The sequence below is a fragment of the Narcine bancroftii genome, chromosome 3 (assembly GCF_036971445.1).
Source record: "Narcine bancroftii isolate sNarBan1 chromosome 3, sNarBan1.hap1, whole genome shotgun sequence".
Lineage (NCBI taxonomy): Eukaryota > Metazoa > Chordata > Chondrichthyes > Torpediniformes > Narcinidae > Narcine > Narcine bancroftii.
In genome coordinates, this window is record NC_091471.1 from 60,775,550 (window position 1) to 60,795,903 (window position 20,354).

The 20,354-nt window shown below is 38.3% G+C and overlaps 1 protein-coding gene across 5 annotated transcripts in view; it reads left to right on the forward strand.

The window, feature by feature from the left end:
* Positions 1-20,354, forward strand: part of tpgs2 (tubulin polyglutamylase complex subunit 2) — a 67,504-nt gene that overhangs the window by 33,061 nt on the left and 14,089 nt on the right. For all 5 annotated transcript variants that reach the window (XM_069924124.1, XM_069924125.1, XM_069924122.1 and 2 more), the window contains exons 2-4: positions 1,205-1,284; positions 6,552-6,639; positions 18,736-18,867. In XM_069924124.1, the coding sequence (XP_069780225.1) occupies positions 1,264-1,284; positions 6,552-6,639; positions 18,736-18,867 (241 nt within the window). In that variant the 5' untranslated portion in view covers positions 1,205-1,263. The remainder of the gene's footprint in view (positions 1-1,204; positions 1,285-6,551; positions 6,640-18,735; positions 18,868-20,354) is intronic.

Consider the following 20,354-nt stretch of genomic DNA (forward strand, 5'->3'; position numbering starts at 1 on the left):
TATGGGGAAAAATTGCATTGCAAGGCTTCGTTTCTTGGAGCGAAGGAAATTGAGGGAGTAATCTGATCGAAGTACAGGTACACGATCCTTTATCCGGAACCCTCGCGGGACAGTGTGTTTTGAATTTCGGATTTTTCCGGTTTTCGGAAAGCCCACCAGAATTGTGCTGCCCTATCCACCCCCACCGCCTTCCAGTCACCCAGCCATCTCCCCCAAGCACCAGTCCCTCAGCCACATCCCCCGAGCGCTGGCCGCCTGGCTACCTCCCCTGAGCGCCAGTCACCTCCCCTCAAGCACCAGCCACCTCCCCCTGAGCACTGGCCACCCGGCTGTCTCCCACGAGCGCCGGCCGCCTCCCCCGAGTGCCGGTCCCTCGGCTGCCTCCCCCAAGCGCCAGCCACCTGGTTGCCTCCCCTGAATGCCGATCACCTCCCCCGAGCCCGGCCACCACCCCCGAGCGCCGAGTGCCGGCCGCCTCCCCCGAGCGCCAGTCTCTCGGCCACCTCTCCCGAGCAACGGCCTCCTCCCCCGAGCACCAGTCCCTCGGCCGCCTCCCCCAAGTGCCGGCTGCCTCATGCAAGCGCCAGTCCCTCGGCCACCTCCACCAAGCACTGGCTGTCTCCCCCGAGCGCCGGCCGCCTCTCTCCCCACTTATAGGATTTTGGAGCTTTCTGGATTTTAGATGTCCGGATAAAGGATCATGTCCCTGTATATAAGATTATGAAAAGCATAGTCAAATTTGTTTTCATTTTGCAGGCATATAAAAAATGAGGACATAGCTTAAGGAGAAAGGTAGGAGGTTTAAGTCTTCGGGTTAGTTTTTTTTTAATACAGAAAATTATTCTCTCTGGAATGGACTGCCAGTAGAAGTGGTGGAATCGGGTACAATTACTACATATAAGAGGCAGTTGCACAGTCATTTTAATGGGTTAGGCATTGAAGGATAGCGTCCAAATGCAGAAAAATGGAAGATTGTTAAAGTTGAACAAAATCATAGGCATGGTGGGCTGTAGGGCCTGTTTTTTGTACTGAACAATTTTATTACTTTATGAATTTTAAATTCCCAGTCTTAGTCTGATGAAATTGATGTTACCAGAAAGTTTGTTCAGTAATTCAAGAGCTATTCAAATATAGACAACTTGAGTTAACAAATTGATCATCCTACAATAAAGAGATAAATATTTACTCTTTACTTATATTTCAGAAAGTCGACCTGGCATAACAGAAGTTAGATATGTGGAAAAGGAGCCAGCAGAGCGACATATGATTGTCTCATGGGAACAGGTGAGCAATTTTGCCATTTTTACAGGAGACTACTCAAACATCAGCTATTATCACTCTTCGGAATGCCCGTTCATATGAACAAGGCCTTTACCATTCATGAACAGTAAATTACTAGTTTGGTTGTAATGGTCTTGATGGAAATCTGGCTGAGGAATGTTGACACCTCATCTTCTATATGCAGCCACCCCATGGCCTGTGTTGTCTTAAGTATACACTTTAATATGTCCCTTTTCTTTGTCCACAGAAATCATCTTTCTTGTTTCCATATTTTATTAAGTTTCCCTGTCATGTCCCAATAGAAAAGTTATGTTTGCATTCAACCTTGTTGATTTGCATTTCCATCTTATCTGGAGCCATTTATAAATTTGTTTATAGTAGCTACATCAACAACAGGTTAGCCCATTAAATGTTAAACCACAGTTATTTCCACCACTTTTAGATCTTGTACTGTTAGTGAACATGGAACAGTAGATACAGGAACAGTTCCTTCGCTCATCAATGTCTGCACTGAATATGATGCCAGATGAAACTAAATCTCTTTTCCTGCACATGATACATATCCCTCTATTATTTCCATATTCGTATGTCTATCTAGAAACCTCTTAAAAGTTACTTTGTATCTGCTTCCACCTTTATGCCTGTCAGACCATTCCAGAAGCCTACCATTCTCTCTGGGGAAAAAAAACACTTGCCCCTCACTTCTCCATTAAACTCCACCCATCCCCACCCAACCTTTTCCTTAAATGGGAAATAGATTCTGACTGTCTACTCTATTTCAAAGTTCAAATTTATTGTCAGAGTTAATACATGTTAACACAGACAATCCTGAGATTCTTTTTCTGCAGCCAAAGTGGTATTTCTGATTACCATTAATTATAAACTGTACTCAAGGAAAGAAAGAACTGTAAACAAACTGACTACAAATACAGAAGTATAAAAACACAGTAATAAATAATGATCAAAGTTCAAGTCCTTAAATCAGTTTCTGAATGAGCCTGTTTTTCTGAAGTCTGATAGATTAAGGGTAACAACTATTCCTGAACCTGATGGTAGAAGTCCTGTGGCACCTACCTTCTTCCTGATGGCAGCAGTGAGAACAGAGCGTGTCCGAGAGGTGTGGATTCTTGATGCTGCTCTCTGGTGGCAACGTTCCATGTAGATGTCCTTAATGGTGGGGAGATTTTTTTCTCTAATGTACAGGGCTGAATCCACTATCCTTTGTAGGATTTTTTGATCAGAGGTATGGTGGCCCCACACCAGGCCCTGATGCATCCGATCAGCACACTTTCCATTACACATTTGTAAAAGTGGGGGGCGTGGCAAGATGGCGTAGGGAACAGACGTGTCTTCCAGACCTCTCCTGACTCTGATTTATTGTTTTGTCTTTAAGTGCCCGTTAAAGTTCTTTTAAAAGTTTATAAATAATAAGAGGTGTTGGATTAGTGTCTAATGGTTTATATGCAAAAAATGAGGTAAAAGAAAATATCAACAGACTGTTAAAAAACTACATTTTCCGAAATTGTCTGAGCCTACTTGTTTACAAGAAGCCAGGACTCAACGTAGAATGGATCCAGAGGAGGACATGCAGAGTTTGGCATTGAAGCTTTGTTTTAAGCCGGTGAGGCTCTCTGAAGGTCGCACTCAACAGCTTTCAGAACAAGAGGCTGGGCGGGTGCCAATGTTTCGCACGGTGGCCACTGCAGGTGTTGTTGCTGAGGCTTTGACAGTTGAATCAGCTGGGGCGCCACCAGCTGGAGAGTTAAAGAGCTGTCATTCGACTGCTATAGTGGTGGCGCTGCAAAATGCATCTTCAATTACAACGGTTTTTCCAGACATCGATTCAGTGAAGATGATTAAAGAGATTTGGCTTAAAGATAACCCTGATCTTCAGTCTCCTGGCATTACTGGGGGGACTTTGAGAGGGATTTTTATACAAAGTCAAACTGCTAGAAAAGATACTAAATTAAGGGAAGGGACAGAAGATCCTGTGGTATCTAAGGAACAGCAAGACCCCATTATGCCTGAATCTACTTCTGTTGAAATGTCTGTTAAGGATCTTGAAGATAAGATATATTCTGTATCGAGTCACTTAGCTAATTTTGTGAACCTGTTTATTTCCAAGATTAATGCGATGGCGGAAGTCATTAATGGAGCTTTTAAGCTTGAAACCATTGAAAGATTTGAAATGTGTGATCAAGGTTTAGTCGATGCACAGGATCAACTGCAAGATGAAAATAGAATAATTGAAACATTGCAGATCCAAAATAAAAATTTAGCAAAAAAGGTTGATTATTTGGAGAATCAATCTAGACGGAACAACGTGAAAATTGTTGGTTTGCCAGAAGGCATAGAAGGACCAGATCCAAGAAAATTTTTTACTGAATGGATTCCATGAGTGTTAGGACAGGATAAATTCCCTGAAGGTTTAATACTGGAACGTGCTTATAGAGTTTTAAGAAGAAAATCTTTTTCAGGACAGAATCCAAGATCTGTTTTGATCCGTTGTTTAAACTATTATGACAGAGAGACAATTTTACGTCCGGCTATTAGAAATGCCCAGCAAAATAGATCTCCTTTGATGGTTCAGAATAATCCTGTTTTCTTCTATCAAGATTTGAGTCAAGAAATTATGTTTCAACGACGCGAATTTAATTCTGTGAAAGAACGGTTGTGGAAAAAAAGACATAAGGGAACATTCAGGTATTCTGCAGTACTGAAGATTTTTTAGGATGGAAATTAGCCAAAGTTCTTTGACAATCCTAAAGAGGTTATGGACTTTGCTCAGTCTCTACCAATCATGCAGTTTCAGGAACGATGTAGTCCTTCAAGGTCTCCAAAGAGAGTAGAGATGTAAGGTGGGATCCAGTTTTTTAAAAGAAATGGAAGTAATGGTGACTGAAATGGTAACGTTGATTTAAAAAAATAAATCTTTTATCTTTTTTTGAGAAGAGTTTAAATAGTTTAAATAATGATGATAGTTTAATGAAATGGGAGTTGGGAGAGGGAACTGGGTGGGCACTAGTTTCCAGAAGTCATCAGCTACCTGTGAGTTATCTCACACCCAATATTTTGGGGGAGTTACCGCTTTGGGTGGTTTAAACAGGAGGAGGTAGTTGTGACCTCCGACCTGTTTTTTTTTTTCTTTTTAATTTTTGGGTTAAGAAGTGAAGGTTTTTTTATTATTATTTTTTTTAATAAATAATTTTTTTTAACTCTTTTTGTTTTCTGATTGTACTTGAGAGGGAATTAGGAGGTTTTTTTTCTCTCTTTTTTTTGGGGGGGTTTCTCTTTTTTCTTTCTTTTTTAAGAGGATGATGTCACAGAAGATAATAAGTCAAAAATTGAGGATGTTGAATTAGATGAAGAGGAAGATGAAGGGAAAGGTGATAAGAAGAAAAAGAAGAAAATTAAGTACAAATACATTGAGGGAGAAGAGTTTAATAAAATTAAGTTAATTTCGATAGAGAATTTTGAAGATGTTATAAATGAAGAATATGGAGAATTTTATAAGAGTTTGAACTTTTTTCTTTTTTTTTCTTTTTTTTATATAAGGGGAGGAGAAGGGAATAAAAAATTTATCTGATTGTTTTTCTAAGGGATGTTTTTGTTCTCTCGATGAATTATAAAGGAAACGGTATTAATGGAAATTCTGTATTTATGTATTATTAATTATGATTTTTTTGAATAACAGATATGTGGTTGATGTATGATTTTAATATTTGAACTTAGTTTTAAAGTGGATTTCATTTGTTAAATACATGTATTATGTTTGATTTAAATATATGTTTAAGGGTATTATTTTAGTATTGATATTTTTTTTGTTGTTAGTAATTTTTTTTGTTGTTAAGTTTTATCCTTTTTTTGTAAGTGGGGTTTTTTCTATTTTATTGACAATATTGTTAATTAATTCTTCACTCTTTATTTTGGGGGGAGGGTTGGACTAATTTTAAATTAGATGATTAATGTTGTGTTATAATTATTGGGGGGTTTATTTGTGTAGTTTAATGATGTAGTATTCTAATTTTTATGATCTTATTTTTTATTATTTCTTTAAATGTAATTTTTATTTTATTCATGTCATAAAATTTTAAATAAAGTTTAAAAAAAACACATTTGTAAAAGTTTGCAAGGTTTCCGATAACATACCAAATCTCTGCAAACTCCTGAGGAAATAGAGGCAGTGATGTCTTTTCTTCACAATAGCATTAATATGATGGGTTCAGGACAGGTCCTCCAAGATAGTGACACCCCCAGACATTTAAAGTTGCTGACCTTATCTTTATTTCTTATAATTTTAGAAACTTATATACGGTCTCCCTTCAGCCTCCAACTTCCAAAGTTTGTGTGGGAGAAATATTGCCATGTCAAGATAATAGTTCTGTCATACTCTATGTACAGCATATTAATTAACAATAGTCATTTACAATTTCAGTAACTTTTCAATTTCAACCTTTTCATCTTTGCTAAGGGTAAATTTAATAATGATGTAACACAGAAAAAAAAGATATGGGATATCTTCATGCTCCAAAGTAACTTTTGAATAGTGATTGGTTTGGCAGCTGCAGTTTGGGTTCTGTAGTGCCTTGTATTCCAGCCAGATCCAGCAATAAATTAATAAAAACCAGAAAATACTAACAATATTGAACTATTACTGTCTCTCAGGTATTTTCTACTTTTACTTCAGATTTCCAACATCCACAATATTTTGGTTTTTGAATTCATACGTCAATTGGGAGAGGGGTGAGATATAGAGAAATAGTTTTAATGGGGTCAGGAATGCAAGAAGTGGAGCTGAGGTGTGAGTGGTTAGATTAAAGGCTGTCAAGCTATTGTTACATGGAAGACCAAATAATTCACCTATGCAAGAGACACTCAGTTTTACTCCATTATGCTATTTTTCATTTTTAGGGGGTGTTTGGTGGTGGGGGGGGGAGAAAGCAACAATTTTTTAAAATACTATTTATTTATAATTTTCACAAAAATGGATGGAATTTCAGAAATGTATAAAATAATATGCAATAATGTAGAATTTTTTGATTCTTTTGTATCTCTGACAATAAATGACAATAATTATATTATTCACCTTTTTTGACATAAAACAATGTAAACCAACTTTCATGAGTATTAGCTGATTGTAGTTATATTGACACAACTTGAAATGGAGTATATTATACTTTCTTTATGCTCATTTTATCTGGCTTACTTGAACAATCTTAAAATAGCCATTTTTTATTTAAACCTAAACAATTTACTTTGTTTGTTCTCAGAAGAACTGCTGTTCACTCCCAGAGGATCTGAGGAACTTTTACCTAATGACTGATGGCTTTTTATTGACATGGAGTGTCAAATTTGATGGTAACACTGTTGTGAAATACTTTTCTATTTTACTAATCAATCTTCTGAAATGCTCATTGAACAAATGCAAAAAATAAAAATTCTTCTTAAATTATATGTTATTTTTTCCAATGGAATACATTTATTCATTTCTATGTACCATTGCTGTATTCTTAGGCTATCTTCTGATTTCCAGATTGACATTATACATTTTTTTGCTACAACTAAGGCTATCATAATAAATCTTTTTTTGTGCTTCATCCAAATCGAGGCCAAGTTCTTTACTTCTTATATTACTTAGAAGATCTCTGGATTTATCGCCTCAAACCGTGCATCTTGGCGCCTCACAGTTTGGCGGGCAGCAACCTCCTTTGAAGAAGACCGCAGAGCCCACCTCACTGACAAAAGGCAAAGGAGGAAAAACCCAACACCCAACCCCAACCAACCAATTTTCCCCTGCAACCGCTGCAACCGTGTCTGCCTGTCCCGCATCGGACTTGTCAGCCACAAACGAGCCTGCAGCTGACGTGGACATTTACCCCCTCCATAAATCTTCGTCCGCGAAGCCAAGCCAAAGATTTAATACCTGATTTAGATCTTCCCAAAACTTTTCCACTTTCTCACATGCCTAAATTGCATGTACTGTTGCTCCCGTTTCATTCTTACAGCGAAAACATCTATCTGATACTGTTGGGTCCCATTTATTTAACTTTTGGGGCGTGGTGTATAGCCTGTGTAACCAATTATATTTTATCATGCGTAACCTCATGTTTATTGTATTTCTCATAGTTCTGGAGCATAGCTTTTCCCATATTTCATTTTTTATTTTTATGTTTAGATCTTTGTCCCACTTTTGTTTGGGTTTACAGCTTATTTCATCATTCTCTTTCTCTTGCAGTTTGATGTACATGTTTGTTATAAATCTTTTAATTATCATTGTGTCTGTAATCACATATTCAAAACTGCTTCCTTCTGGTAATCTCAGCCTGCTTCCCAATTTGTCCTTCAAGTAGGTTTTCAGTTGTGGTATGCAAACATTGTACAGTGAGTTATACCATATTTGTACTTCATTTGTTTAAAAGATAATAATTTATTTCCCGAAAAACAATTTTCTATTCTTTTGATCTGGAATTAGGGGATATGGGGAGAAGGCAGGTAGGTGGAGTTAGGTCATAAATTAGATCAGCCATGATTGTATTGAATGGCGGAGCAGGCTCGATGGGCCATTTTTGGCCTACTCCTGTTCCTACTTCCTATGTTCCTATGATCCATTTTCTCTCCTACTCTCTAAAGGAGAGGTTGTCTATTGTGAAAGGGGTTAGTTGATTTTGCATCAATATTAATTTTGGTAGTTGATAATTTGCTTTTTTTCCTTTCTACGTGAATCTTCTTCCAAATGTTGAGCAGATGGTGCAGTACTGGTGAATTCCTATGTTGCACCAGCTTTTCATCCCACTTATATAGTATATGTTCAGGTACCTTCTCCCCTATTTTATCTAGCTCTAATCTGGTTCAATCTGGTTTTTCCCTTGTTTGATAAAAATCTGATAGGTATCTTAATTGTGCTACTCTATAATAATTCTTAAAGTTTGGTAGCTATAAGTCCCCTTGTTTGTACCATTCTGTTAATTTATCTAGCGCTATCCTCGGTTTCCCCCCTTTCCATAAGAATGTCCTTATTATTTTCTTTAGCTCCTTGAATTGGTAACGATTGAAATAGGTATTGTATCCTTGGGAAGATATTCATTTTAATACAATTTACCCTTTCTATCAGTGTTAGTGGTAAATCTTTCCAATGTTCCAAGTCATCTTGTAATTTCATTAATGGCTGATAATTTAATTTGTATAGATGTCCTAGATTATTATCTAGTTGAATACCTAAGTATCAGATTGCTTGTGTTTGCCATTTAAATGATGATTCTTTCTTAAACTTTGTGTAATCCGCATTGTTCATTGGCATCACTTCACTTTTATTTGCTTTGATCTTGTACCCCGATACTTCTCCATATTCCTTCAATTTCTTATGTAATTCTTTTATTGATAATTCTGGTTTTGTTAAGTATACTATGATGTCATCTGCAAATAGACTGATTTTATATTCCTTCTCTTTTATTTTTATCCCTCTTATTTTATTTTCTGTTCTTATCAGTTCTGCCAAGGGTTCTATAGCTAACGTGAACAGTGAGGGAGATAGTGGACATCTCTGTCTAGTTGACCTGCTTAATTTAAATTGGTTTGATATGTATCCATTTACTGTCACCTTCGCCAATGGTCCCTTGTATAATGCTTTAAACCAATTAATATATTTCTCTGGTAGGTTGAACCTCTGTAGTACTTTGAATAAATAATTCCATTCTACTCTGTCAAAGGCTTTCTCTGCATCTAAGGCAACCACCACTGTTGGCGTCTTGTTTCCTTGTACTGCATGGATTAAGTTAATGAACTTACAGATATTGTCCATTGTTCGTCTTTTCTTAATAAATCCAGTTTGATCTAGTTTTATTATTTTTGGTACACAGTCAGCCAACTGTTTGCTAATAGTCTAGCTATTGTCTTATAATCTGAGTTGAGTAGAGATATTGGTCTATACGATTCTGGTGTTCGTGGATCTTTCCCCGTCTTTGGTATTACTGTAATTATTGCTGTTTTGCATGAATCTGGTATGTTTTGTGTTTCTTCAATCTGGTTCATTACTTCCAGGAGAGGACGAATTAATAAGTCTTTAAATGTTTTATAGAATTCTATTGGGAGTCCGTCCTCTTCCGGCGTTTTATTGTTCTGTAGTTTTTTTTAATATATCCTGTATTTCTTCTATTTCAAATGATTTTATTAATTTGTTTTGCTCCTCTTGCAATTTTGGTAGTTCAGTTTTAGTAGAAACTCATCTATTTTGTCTTCTTTCCCTTCGTTCTCAGTTCGATATAATTGCTCGTAGAATTCCTTGAAGTTTTCGTTGATCTCTGTTGGGTTATATGTAATTTGTTTGTCCTTTTTCCTCGATGCCAATACCGTTCTTTTAGTTTGTTCTGTTTTAAGCTGCCAAGCTAGTATTTTGTGTGTTTTTTCTCCTAGCGCATAATACTTCTGCTTTGTCTCCACCTTGTACGTTTGTAGTGTTTCGTTTTTTTTTGTCCGCCAATTCTCTTCTTTTTATCATATCTTCTCTTGTTGCTAATTCTTTTTCTATACTTGCTATTTCCCTTTCCAGTTGTTCTATTTCCTGATTGTGGTCCTTCTTCATTTTAGTTACATAACTTATTATCTGCCCTCTGATGAAAGCTTTCATTGCATCCCATAGTATAAATTTATCTTTCACTGATTCCGTATTTATTTCAAAGTACATTTTAATTTGGCACTCAATGAATTCTCTAAAATCCTGTCTTTTAAGTAGCATGGAGTTTAATCTCCATCTATACATTCTCGGTGGGATGTCCTCCAGCTCTATTGCTAATAACAGGGGTGAGTGATCCGATAACAATCTAGCTTTATATTCCGGTTTTCTAACTCTCCCTTGGAATTGGGCTGACAACAGGAACAGGTCTATCCTTGAGTATGTTTTATGTCTACCCGAATAATATGAGTATTCCTTCTCCTTTGGGTGTTGTCTCCTCCATATATCCAATAGTTGCATTTCCTGCATCAATTTAACCATAAATTTGGTTACTTTGTTCTTTCTGCTAGTCTTTTTTCCAGTTTTATCCATCTTTGAGTCCAAATTAAGGTTAAAGTCCCCTCATATCAGTATATTCCCCTGCATATCTGCAATCTTCAAAAAGATATCTTGCATAAATTTTTGATCCTCTTCACTAGGTGCATATACATTGAGCAAATTCCAAAATTCTGAATATATCTGACACTTTATCATTGCATACCTCCCTACTGGATCTATTATTTCCTCCTCTATTTTGATTGGTACATTTTTATTGATTAATATAGCTACTCCTCTAGCTTTTGAATTATATGATGCTGCCGTTACGTGCCCTACCCAGTCTCTCCTTAATTTCTTGTGTTCCACTTCAGTCAGATGCGTTTCCTTCACGAATGCTATATCTATTTTTTCTTTCTTCAGTAAATTTAACAGCCTCTTCCTTTTGATTTGGTTATGTATTCCGTTAATATTTATAGTCATATAGTTCAACATGGCCATTTCATACTTTGTTTACCTCTCCTTTCCGCTTCCTCATCACCACCTTTCCCCCATATCCATTTCTGTTTTCTTTTTTTGAACACACTGTAAGACAACACTTCTAAAACATAAAATATTTCCACTATTCCCACATCTAAAATTCCTTTAACCCCAAATGTTCCCCCCCCCCCCTCTGTGTTGTCCCTTGTCCCTTGCCGGACAACCACAACTCTCCTCTCCATTAGGATTGCGAACCCGCTCGCAAGCGTCAACTGATTTCGCAGTGACTGTTATTCTCTCCCATCCAACTCCCTCCAGAAAAGACTTTTATCTTCACATATAACAAAGCTCACCCTCTTTATTCCCCCCTTCCTTCCTTCCCTTTTCTTCCCCTCCTTAATTCTTATACATTATTTTTCTTCTTTATATGAAGTTTGTCATCATTCTTTGTTCTTGTTACATCTCTTCATCTCTCTTTCTGTTTTGCAGGCGTTCTGCAAATTCTCATGCTTTCTCCGGATCCGAAAACAGTCTGCTTTGCTGCCCCGGGATAACAATTTTAAGCACTGTTGGATATCTTAACATAAATTTATAGCCTTTCTTTGCTGCGTTAAACTCCTTCCTCTTCTTCAGGAGCTCAAAACTTATGTCTGGGTAGAAAAATTTTTTTTGACCTTTGTAATCCAGTGGTTTTTTTGTCTTCTCATTTTTTTCATTGCCTTCTCCAATATATTTTCTCTTGTCGTATATCTCAGGAATTTTACAAAAATTGATCTTGGTTTTTGTTGTGGCTGTGGTTTCCGGGATAATGTTCTGTGTGCCCTTTATTTCCATTCCTTCCTGCATTTCTTGCATTTCTGACATTCCCAGGACCTTGGGGATCCATTCTTTTATAAATTCTTTCATATCTTTGCCTTCTTCATCTTCCTTAAGGCCCACTATCTTCATATTGTTTCTCCTATTATAGTTTTCCATTATATCCATCTGCTGTGCTAACAACTCCTGTGTTTCTTTAACTTTTTTTTATCAGTTTTTTCCAATTTTATTTTTAAGTTGTTCACTTCCATTTCTACGGCTGTTTCTCGTTCTTCCACCTTGTCTAACCTTTTCCCTATTTCTGTTATGACCAGCTCTATTCTACTCTGTACTTTTCATTTTTCTTTTTATTTCACTAAATTTTCATGTCAGCCATTCTTTTAATGATTCCCTATATTCTTGAAAAATTTTTTAATCTATGTACTGTCCATTCACTTTATCTTCTATTTCTCTGTGCAGAGCTTGATGTTCTCCTTCTTCTTTTGTGTCTGCTCTAGAGTTTGTGTCTTCTACTTCTCTTCCTTGTATCTGTGTTTCTTCTGACTTTCTTGTTGGGCTGCTTGTCTCAGTTTGTTGGGTATTTTTTTTATGGTGTCTTGATGTTGGTCGTCTTCTTCTGGGCTGGTTATCTGTTGTGTCTCTGGTTTCCTTTTTTCATTTCTCACCCCTCCCATTCCCATTATTTTCTGTATCTTCCCGCTGGGAGACCTACTGTCGGGTCATTCTCAGCTGTTCGTGCTGTAGAGTTCCACTCCACAGCTGGTACCCCCTCCCGTCAGTGTTGTCTTTGACATGCGCGGTTGCGCACCTTTGTTTGGCTCCGTTAGCCATTTTTGCAGTCCTGCGTTCGATAGGTCGCGATCCTGCGGGGTTTACACTGACCTCGGGGAGTGGGTTCCTCTTTCCACGGCGGGTCCCTGCTTTTTCGTACAGGTATTCCTTCCCCTTTCTCTTCCGGCGTCTTTCTTTCTTCTTTTCTTTTGGCTTTTCTTTCTTTGGTGCCATTTCCTCCACACCTTTATTTTTTATTTGTTGTGATTTGTGTGTCTGGGGCTCTGTTTTTTCCTCACTTTTTTCCTTCTTTTCTGGAGAGGGCTGGTATTCTCCTATCGGCCACTACTCAATCACGTGACTCCCCATAAAAATTATTCTTAATGTAATATATATTGTGCTCCTTTTATAAGTTATATTGCCTTCATTTCAAATTAAAACTTCCAGTACAAACTTAACATGTAATTGCATTCTCCTGCCTGTGATAGCATTTTAATGTTTCAATAATTAAGAAAGTGTAATTATAGCACAAGAAGTTTATAAAGTCTTTTCACTTTCAATCTGGATGTAAGAATTTAAAATGGAAAAAAGAACACTAAGATTTTTAATAAAGTTCTGTAGAGTAACATAAATTTGCATATTCAATAATTTGTAGGTTCTTGAAAATAATCTGTCTTAAACTGCTTAAGTGGCCAAATCTAAGATTGGTTGAATCCAATATTGTTAAAAATCTGGGAATGGGTGCCACATAAGGTTTGTAAGTTCAACTTTCATCTTGAGATGAGCAAAGCTCACTGCCTCATCTGCATCAGCGATGCAGAGGTGGGAAAAAAAATTGGAGTAAACATCTTTATTCACTTGCCCTGCCAACTTATGTCATTTTAATGGCCTAGATAGTGCATCAGTGGCTCTACTTCCTCAGAATGCAAAAGACATTTGTTTCTACAGATGCACACACACAACCCCCTTCCCCATAGGGAAGAAGATTCACAAGTGTGAGATCACAAACTATCAGATACAAGGACAGTTTCTTTCCTGCCATTATCAAAATGTCAAATTTATTGTCATTCACTTTGGCTTGGCTTCGCAGATGAAGATTTATGGAGGGGTAAATGTCCACGTCAGCTGCAGGCTCATTTGTGGCTGACAAGTCCGATGCGGGACAGGCAGACACTGTTGCAGCGGTTGCAGGGGAAAATTGGTTGGTTGGGGTTGGGTGTTGGGTTTTTCCTCCTTCGTCTTTTGTCAGTGAGGTGGGCTCTGCGGTCTTCTTCAAAGGAGGTTGCTGCCCGCCGAACTGTGAGGCGCCAAGATGCACGGTTTGAGGCGATATCAGCCCACTGGCGGTGGTCAATGTGGCAGGCACCAAGAGATTTCTTTAGGCAGACCTTGTACCTCTTCTTTGGTGCACCTCTGTCACAGTGGCCAGTGGAGAGCTCGCCATATAACATGATCTTGGGAAGGCGATGGTCCTCCATTCTGGAGACGTGACCTACCCAGCGCAGTTGGATCTTCAGCAGCGTGGATTCGATGCTGTCGCCCTCTGCCATCTCGAGTACTTCGATATTAGGGATGAAGTCGCTCCAATGAATGTTGAGGATGGAGCGGAGACAACGCTGGTGGAAGCGTTCTAGGAGCCGTAGATGATTCCGGTAGAGGACCCATGATTCGGAGCCGAACAGGAGTGTGGATATGACAACGGCTCTGTATACGCTAATCTTTGTGTGGTTTTTCAGTTGGTTGTTTTTCCAGACTCTTTTGGTTAGTCTTCCAAAGGCGCTATTTGCCTTGGCGAGTCTGTTGTCTATCTCAAGTACAACCCTACAAAACAGCGTTCTCCAGTCCTCAGTGCCAAACATGCTAACGCATAGCCAGACATAACACACACACACAAAAAATACATATGCAGAACAAATGTTCAAATATACAAATAAATAAATGTAGTTTTGTAAATATGAGAGTCTCGGATGGTTAGTGTGAGCAGTTATCAGACTCCTGAATGAATTTCACAATAGCAAGGTTATGCTGGCTTTGTTTTATATCAACTGATCCTTTTCTGTAACTCTTGTACTGCATCATGCTTGAACTATGTATGAAGTGTGTACTGGTCTGCACACAATACAACCTCCAAGACTGTATCTTGGTACTGTTACGAGCCCAGAGGACCCCAAAACCCAGCAGCAATAGATATTCACCAAGACAAATGGTTACTTAAACAAAAGTTGCTTTTAATTATATTTAAAAATGAAAATAGAATCAAACTTTAACTTATCACTGTTGACTTACTTAACCTAACTTAACCCCCTTCTAATTTTAAGCGCACGTGTATATAATATGTGTGTAAGTTCAGAAAAGTTCTTTGGTTCACAGTTTAATCTCACTTCTCATTGGTTCCAGACAATTCTTATACTGTGCACAGAATTTAACATTTATAAAGTTCAGCAGGTTTTGGTGCTTGAAAGATAAATGGTTACCGCTCAGGAAGGTTCTTGTAGGTTTTCAGAGAGAGATTTGTTATACGATGACATCCACAACTGATTCCTTTTTAATCAGGTTCTCCAGTGTCTTGCTGATGAAACTTGTCCCTACAGGGTCTCCAGATGATAACCTCTTTCTTTCAGTCACCACAAATTTCATTTTTGTTTCTCTTATTCCAAGTGAAACATTAGACAGCCTATCCTCTCCTCTTGCATGAACCACAAGGACTTTGACAAGGCTGTCTTCCAAAATGGGGCTTTCCATAAGCTTGTCAACTTGTCCAGTTCCAGTCCCAGCATCATGGGGCAGAGCTCCAGTATTTCCAATAAGATCTGTTTTAAAGTGTTTGTATACAACGTACTCTCACTGGCCACCGTGACAGAGGTGCACCAAAGAAAAGGTATAAGGACTGCCTAAAGAAATCTCTTGGTGCCTGCCACATTGACCACCGCCAGTGGGCTGATATCGCCTTCAACCGTGCATCTTGGCGCCTCACAGTTCAGCGGGCAGCAACCTCCTTTGAAGAAGACCGCAGAGCCCACCTCACTGACAAAAGGCTAAGGAGGAAAAACCCAACACCCAACCCCAACCAACCAATTTTCCCCTGCAGCCGCTGCAACCGTGTCTGCCTGTCCCGCATCGAACTTGTCAGCCACAGACGAGCCTGCAGCTGACGTGGACTTTTTACCCCCTCCATAAATCTTCGTCCGCGAAGCCAAGCCAAAGAAGAACTCTCACAAACCTTTCCCAATTTATCTCCCAAAAACATTTCTATATACTCTGTCACAGTACATCTGGCAATAAAGTTGAGGTGCAAGTTCAAACCCAACTTCATGTTAGGGATTCAAAGGCTTATTTTAAATACCTTTATCATTCAGTATGAATTGAATCCAAGCAAACTAAACCCTGTTACCCAGTGATATAATTTGTATCATAAAATTGGCCAAATCCCTTAGTCTTCTCTTCAGCAATATGATCACAGCAGTATCCTGCAGCTGAAATTGTTTCCTTCTCCGGCTACTGTGACAGATTATGTTGTATTTTGTATTGTATATAGATATGTTTTATAGGAGATAAATTGTGACAGGATTTTAGTATAGGTCACATACAAACACTTGAAAACAGATCTCATTTAAAATACTGGAGCTCTGCTCAAGACAAACAGGCCCGGCTCTGAGTGCCTTTGCAAAAACTTTGAAGAGTGCCCAAGGGACTTCACTAATGGATTGTTGTTTTGAAAAGCAACAGATGAAAGAACTTGGAGGATTATGTCCAGAGCCATAGGCTGCTTGAGTGCAGTTTGCTGTTCTAAGAGGGTCATGTGGTTTTGCAAGTAGAAAGAGTCAAACAGAGCTTTTCTCTGTGTGTGTGTGTGTGTGTGTGTGTGTGTGTGTGTGAAAGAGAGAGAGAGAATTCAGTTCTACAGTTCAACTGGAACATGACAAGCTGGCAAACGTGGAAACCCCATTTTAAAGATGGGTTGTGAGTACTTAGTTCAGCCTGGTCAAAGCCCTTGTGGTCAATACAAGAGGAGAGAACTGACTGCCTAATGTTCCACTTGAAATAAGAGAAACAAAAAGGAACTATTGTAATATAAATATTTAAATATTGGGAGAATTTGGTAAGATTAGTGGGTTACATACATACACATTTTAAAACCGATCTTATTTGAAAGACTGAAGAATTCATATTCAGTAACATTGCAGGATCTTTGGAGACTTTTATGCACATTTCACAAGTAGGTGCTAATTGAAATAATGTCATGAAATGAATAGCCATTGTTTTGGAGACAAACTGGCTGCAAGTATCTGCAAAGTGCTCACAGAAAGGTCACTCCTGGGGTTTGTTTATCTAAGACAACAACTTGACCAAGAGAGGAGAACTCTTGTGGTTTGCTGAAGAAAGGGGGGGGGGGTTGCAAGTAAGAGGGTCACATGAGTTTCCTGGCAGTCTCAATTGGAGAGAGAGAGAAAGAGAGGTGAGACCAATCTCAATAAGCTCTCTCAGCTTCTGTGTCTGACACTGAAAGGAGCTGAACAGTGCAAGCCAGGAAGAGCTGGTTGGAAACAGAAAGTACCAGAGCAGTAGATGGCTGGAAGTGCTATCTGTCTGATGTTTCTCTTGAATAAGTGAAACAGAAAGGAACTCTGTGGTAGCCTGAAAGAAAGAGGTTACCATCTGGAAAACCCTAATGGTGCAAGTTTCATCAGTGAGACATTGAGGTGACTAATGGTGGTACCTCAGTTGTGGAAATCCTGGAACAACAAATCTTTCTCTGAAAACCCTACAAGAACCTTCCTGAGTGGTAAACATTTACCTTTTGAGCACCAAAGCCTGGTGAACTTTATACATGTTGAATTCTGTGCACAGTATAAGAATTGCCTACAACTAGAGAACTTGGAAGAAGGAGAAGTGAGATTGAACTGTGAACCAAAGAACTTTCCTTAAATTTACACACACATTACATTCATGCGCGCTTAGAATTAAAAGTAGGTTAATTTGGGTTAGTTAACTATAGAGATAAGTTAAAGTTTGATTCTGTTTTCATGTTTAAAGATAATTAAAAACAACTTTTGTTTAAGTAACTACTTGTCTTGGTGAATGTCTATTGCTGCTGGGCTTTGGGGTCCTTTGGGCTCGTAATATTATGTGATGACCTGAAAGAAAGAAAACCCTGATGGGGAAAGTTTCTGACATGGCTGATTAGAAGGAAACAGTGAATGTCCAGTGAGCAACAAATCTCTCTCTAAAAACTGACAAGAACCTTTCTGAGCGTTAACTATTTACCTTTCATGCACCGAAGCCTGGTGAACTTTATAAATGTTAAATTCTGTGCACAGTATAAGAATTGCCTGCAACCAGTAAACTTGGAGGAATGAGAAGTGATACTGGACTATGAATCAAAGAACTTTTCTAGACTTACACACACATTACATACATGTGCGCTTAGAATTAGAAGGGGGTTAAGTTAAGTTAATAGTAATAAGTTAGAGTTTGGTCCTATTTTCGTGTTAAAGATAATTAAAAGCAACTTTTGTTTGAGTAACCATTTGTCTTGGTGAATATCTATTGCTGCTGGGTTTGTGGGTCCTCTAGGCTCATAATACTACTGTCTATCCCTTAACTGCACCCCATTTTTTTATTATGCTCTTGACATTTCCAGCATTTTTTTTAAATAAAAATATTCAAAAATCTAAATTGATTGAAGAAAGACATATTTGCTCCTCTTGCACTGAATCTTTTTAACATTGTGTTGCTCATTCTTTTGTACTTATTTTTTTTCCTTTCTGTCCTCTTTTTAGAGCTAGGGCACATTCAAGAGTTGTGGGATGTTTAGTTTGCTGGAAGAGAAGAGGTGAGCAGAGCAGAGGGAAAAGAAATTGGTCAAAATCTTCCTGATAGTCCATCAACTCTTGCTTACTGATTGTGAGGTTAGGATTGTTGTCTGATTTCAAGGTTATTCTTGATGTTCTCAGCGTTCCAGGCAATTCTGGCAGAGGAGGGCATGCCGATCTGGCATTTAGTGGCCAAACGAGGTGTCTGCATTATGCAGATGTGTAAATGCAGGTCAGAAACTACAGGTAGAATAATGTCTGGGATGGAATAAAAGTTATGCTTGAAATTAGGATTTCAATGGTAGAAATGGTAAGAAGGCATCTCCATGAATTATTTATATCTGCTTCCACCCTAAACTATACTTAAAAAGTTCAACAAAAACAAAGATTAAATTGCAATTTTGGTAGTGTTTTCAATTCTCCTGGAATTTTTTTAAGAGGTACAAATCTAATTGCTTAATTTTCCACACTGGTATAAAAGTAGAAGTTTATAATGCAGGTACTATTGAGGTTAAATCTGTTCCACCTCATGGCATACTATAAAAGTGATTTTTGTTTTATTGTACCAATAAAATTCTATTTCTTTCTTAGGCACTAACATGCAATTGGGAACAATGATCATCAACAGTATTTCTGCACTCTGTCGACTGGGCACAACATCAATTTACAGCTTACCAAATGCACCCACTTTGGCTGACCTGGAAAGTGATACAGATGATGAAGGTACTGTCCAGTTATAAAGTTCAGGGTTGTGGAGGGGGGGGCGAGATCCTGCCAAGTGCAGCATAGGCACTGTCTCAGCACAGGTAACTTGCAACATTCATAGAATCACAAAATGTCTATGATAGACTGTGAAGCAGCACCTCAAAATTATTAATCTTCATCATTAACAAATGCAGTAGCCCTGTTTTTAACAGCAAATAAAATAATCTTAAAATTTGGACTTTTTCTTAATACAGTATAACCCTTGGTATCCAGAATTCAAGCAATCGTCAGCCTCAAGCAACCAGCAAAAAAAATTGAGGAAAATAAATTTTAAAACTTAAAATAATTAAGAATAAAATAATAGGTAAAAAAAATCCTTAAGTTTAAAATTATAAAACTAAAAGTTCTTTGAAGTAACACATAAGCTTCTGGTGAAGATAGAAGCAAATATTCAACCAGCAGAGTGCCTTGCTTGTAATTAACTTGTGGTAGCTGTTTGAATAAAGTGTATGAAACAGCAGTGGTATCACCCATGATAAACAGTTGCTGCTCGTCATTGGGGTGACTCTTAAAATGTCTCCTTATCCCTGCTTAGTCAGGATTCCCCATTCAAAGGTGTTATCTGTAAACTTGGGGGAGGCAGGGGTAAATTATATTGTTATTTATTCGTCTTATGGGCGGCTTCGTGGAGGGGGAGGAATCAGAATTTATTGTCATGAACAAGTCATGAAATTTGTTGTTTTGAGGCAGCATCACAGTGCAAACCTTCAACTTATAAATAAAAAAAATAAAAATACTAGTGCACGAAAAGTAATGCAGTGTCTTTGGTTCGTTGATTAATTAGGAATCTGATGGCAGCAGGGAAGAAGCTGTCCTTGTGCCATTGAATGCTCGTCTTTAGTCTCCTGTACCTTTTTCCCAATGGCAGTAGAGTGAATAGGGCGTGGCTTGCATGGTCAGGGTCTTTGGGGATAAAGGCTGCTTTTTTAAGACACCGCCTCATGTAGATTTCCTCGATGGAGTGAAGTCTGGTGCCTGTGATGTTGCAGGCTGAGTTAACAACCCTCTGGAGTTTATTCTTGTTCTGAGAATTGGCCCCTACATACCAGGCAATTATGCAATCAGCCAGAAAGCTCTCTACAGCACACTTGTAGAAGTTTTCTATGACATACCGAATTTCCTCAAAGACACCTCATGAATTATAGCTGCTGGCGAGCCTTCTTTGTGACTGAATCAACATGGTGGCTCGGAGATGTTGACACCAAGGAATTTGAAGTTCTTGACTCTCTCCACTACTGAGCCCTCAATAAGGCCGGGGTCAAGTTCCCCTGACTTCCTTCTGAAGTCCACAATTATCTCCTTAGTTTAGCTAACGTTGAGCACAAGGTTGTTGTTGTAACACCATTCAACAAGCTGATCTATCTCCCTCCTATATACTTTCTCATTGCCATTTGTGATTCTATGCAAATGCAGCGATGGGTTAAATGTTTTCAAAATATGTGACT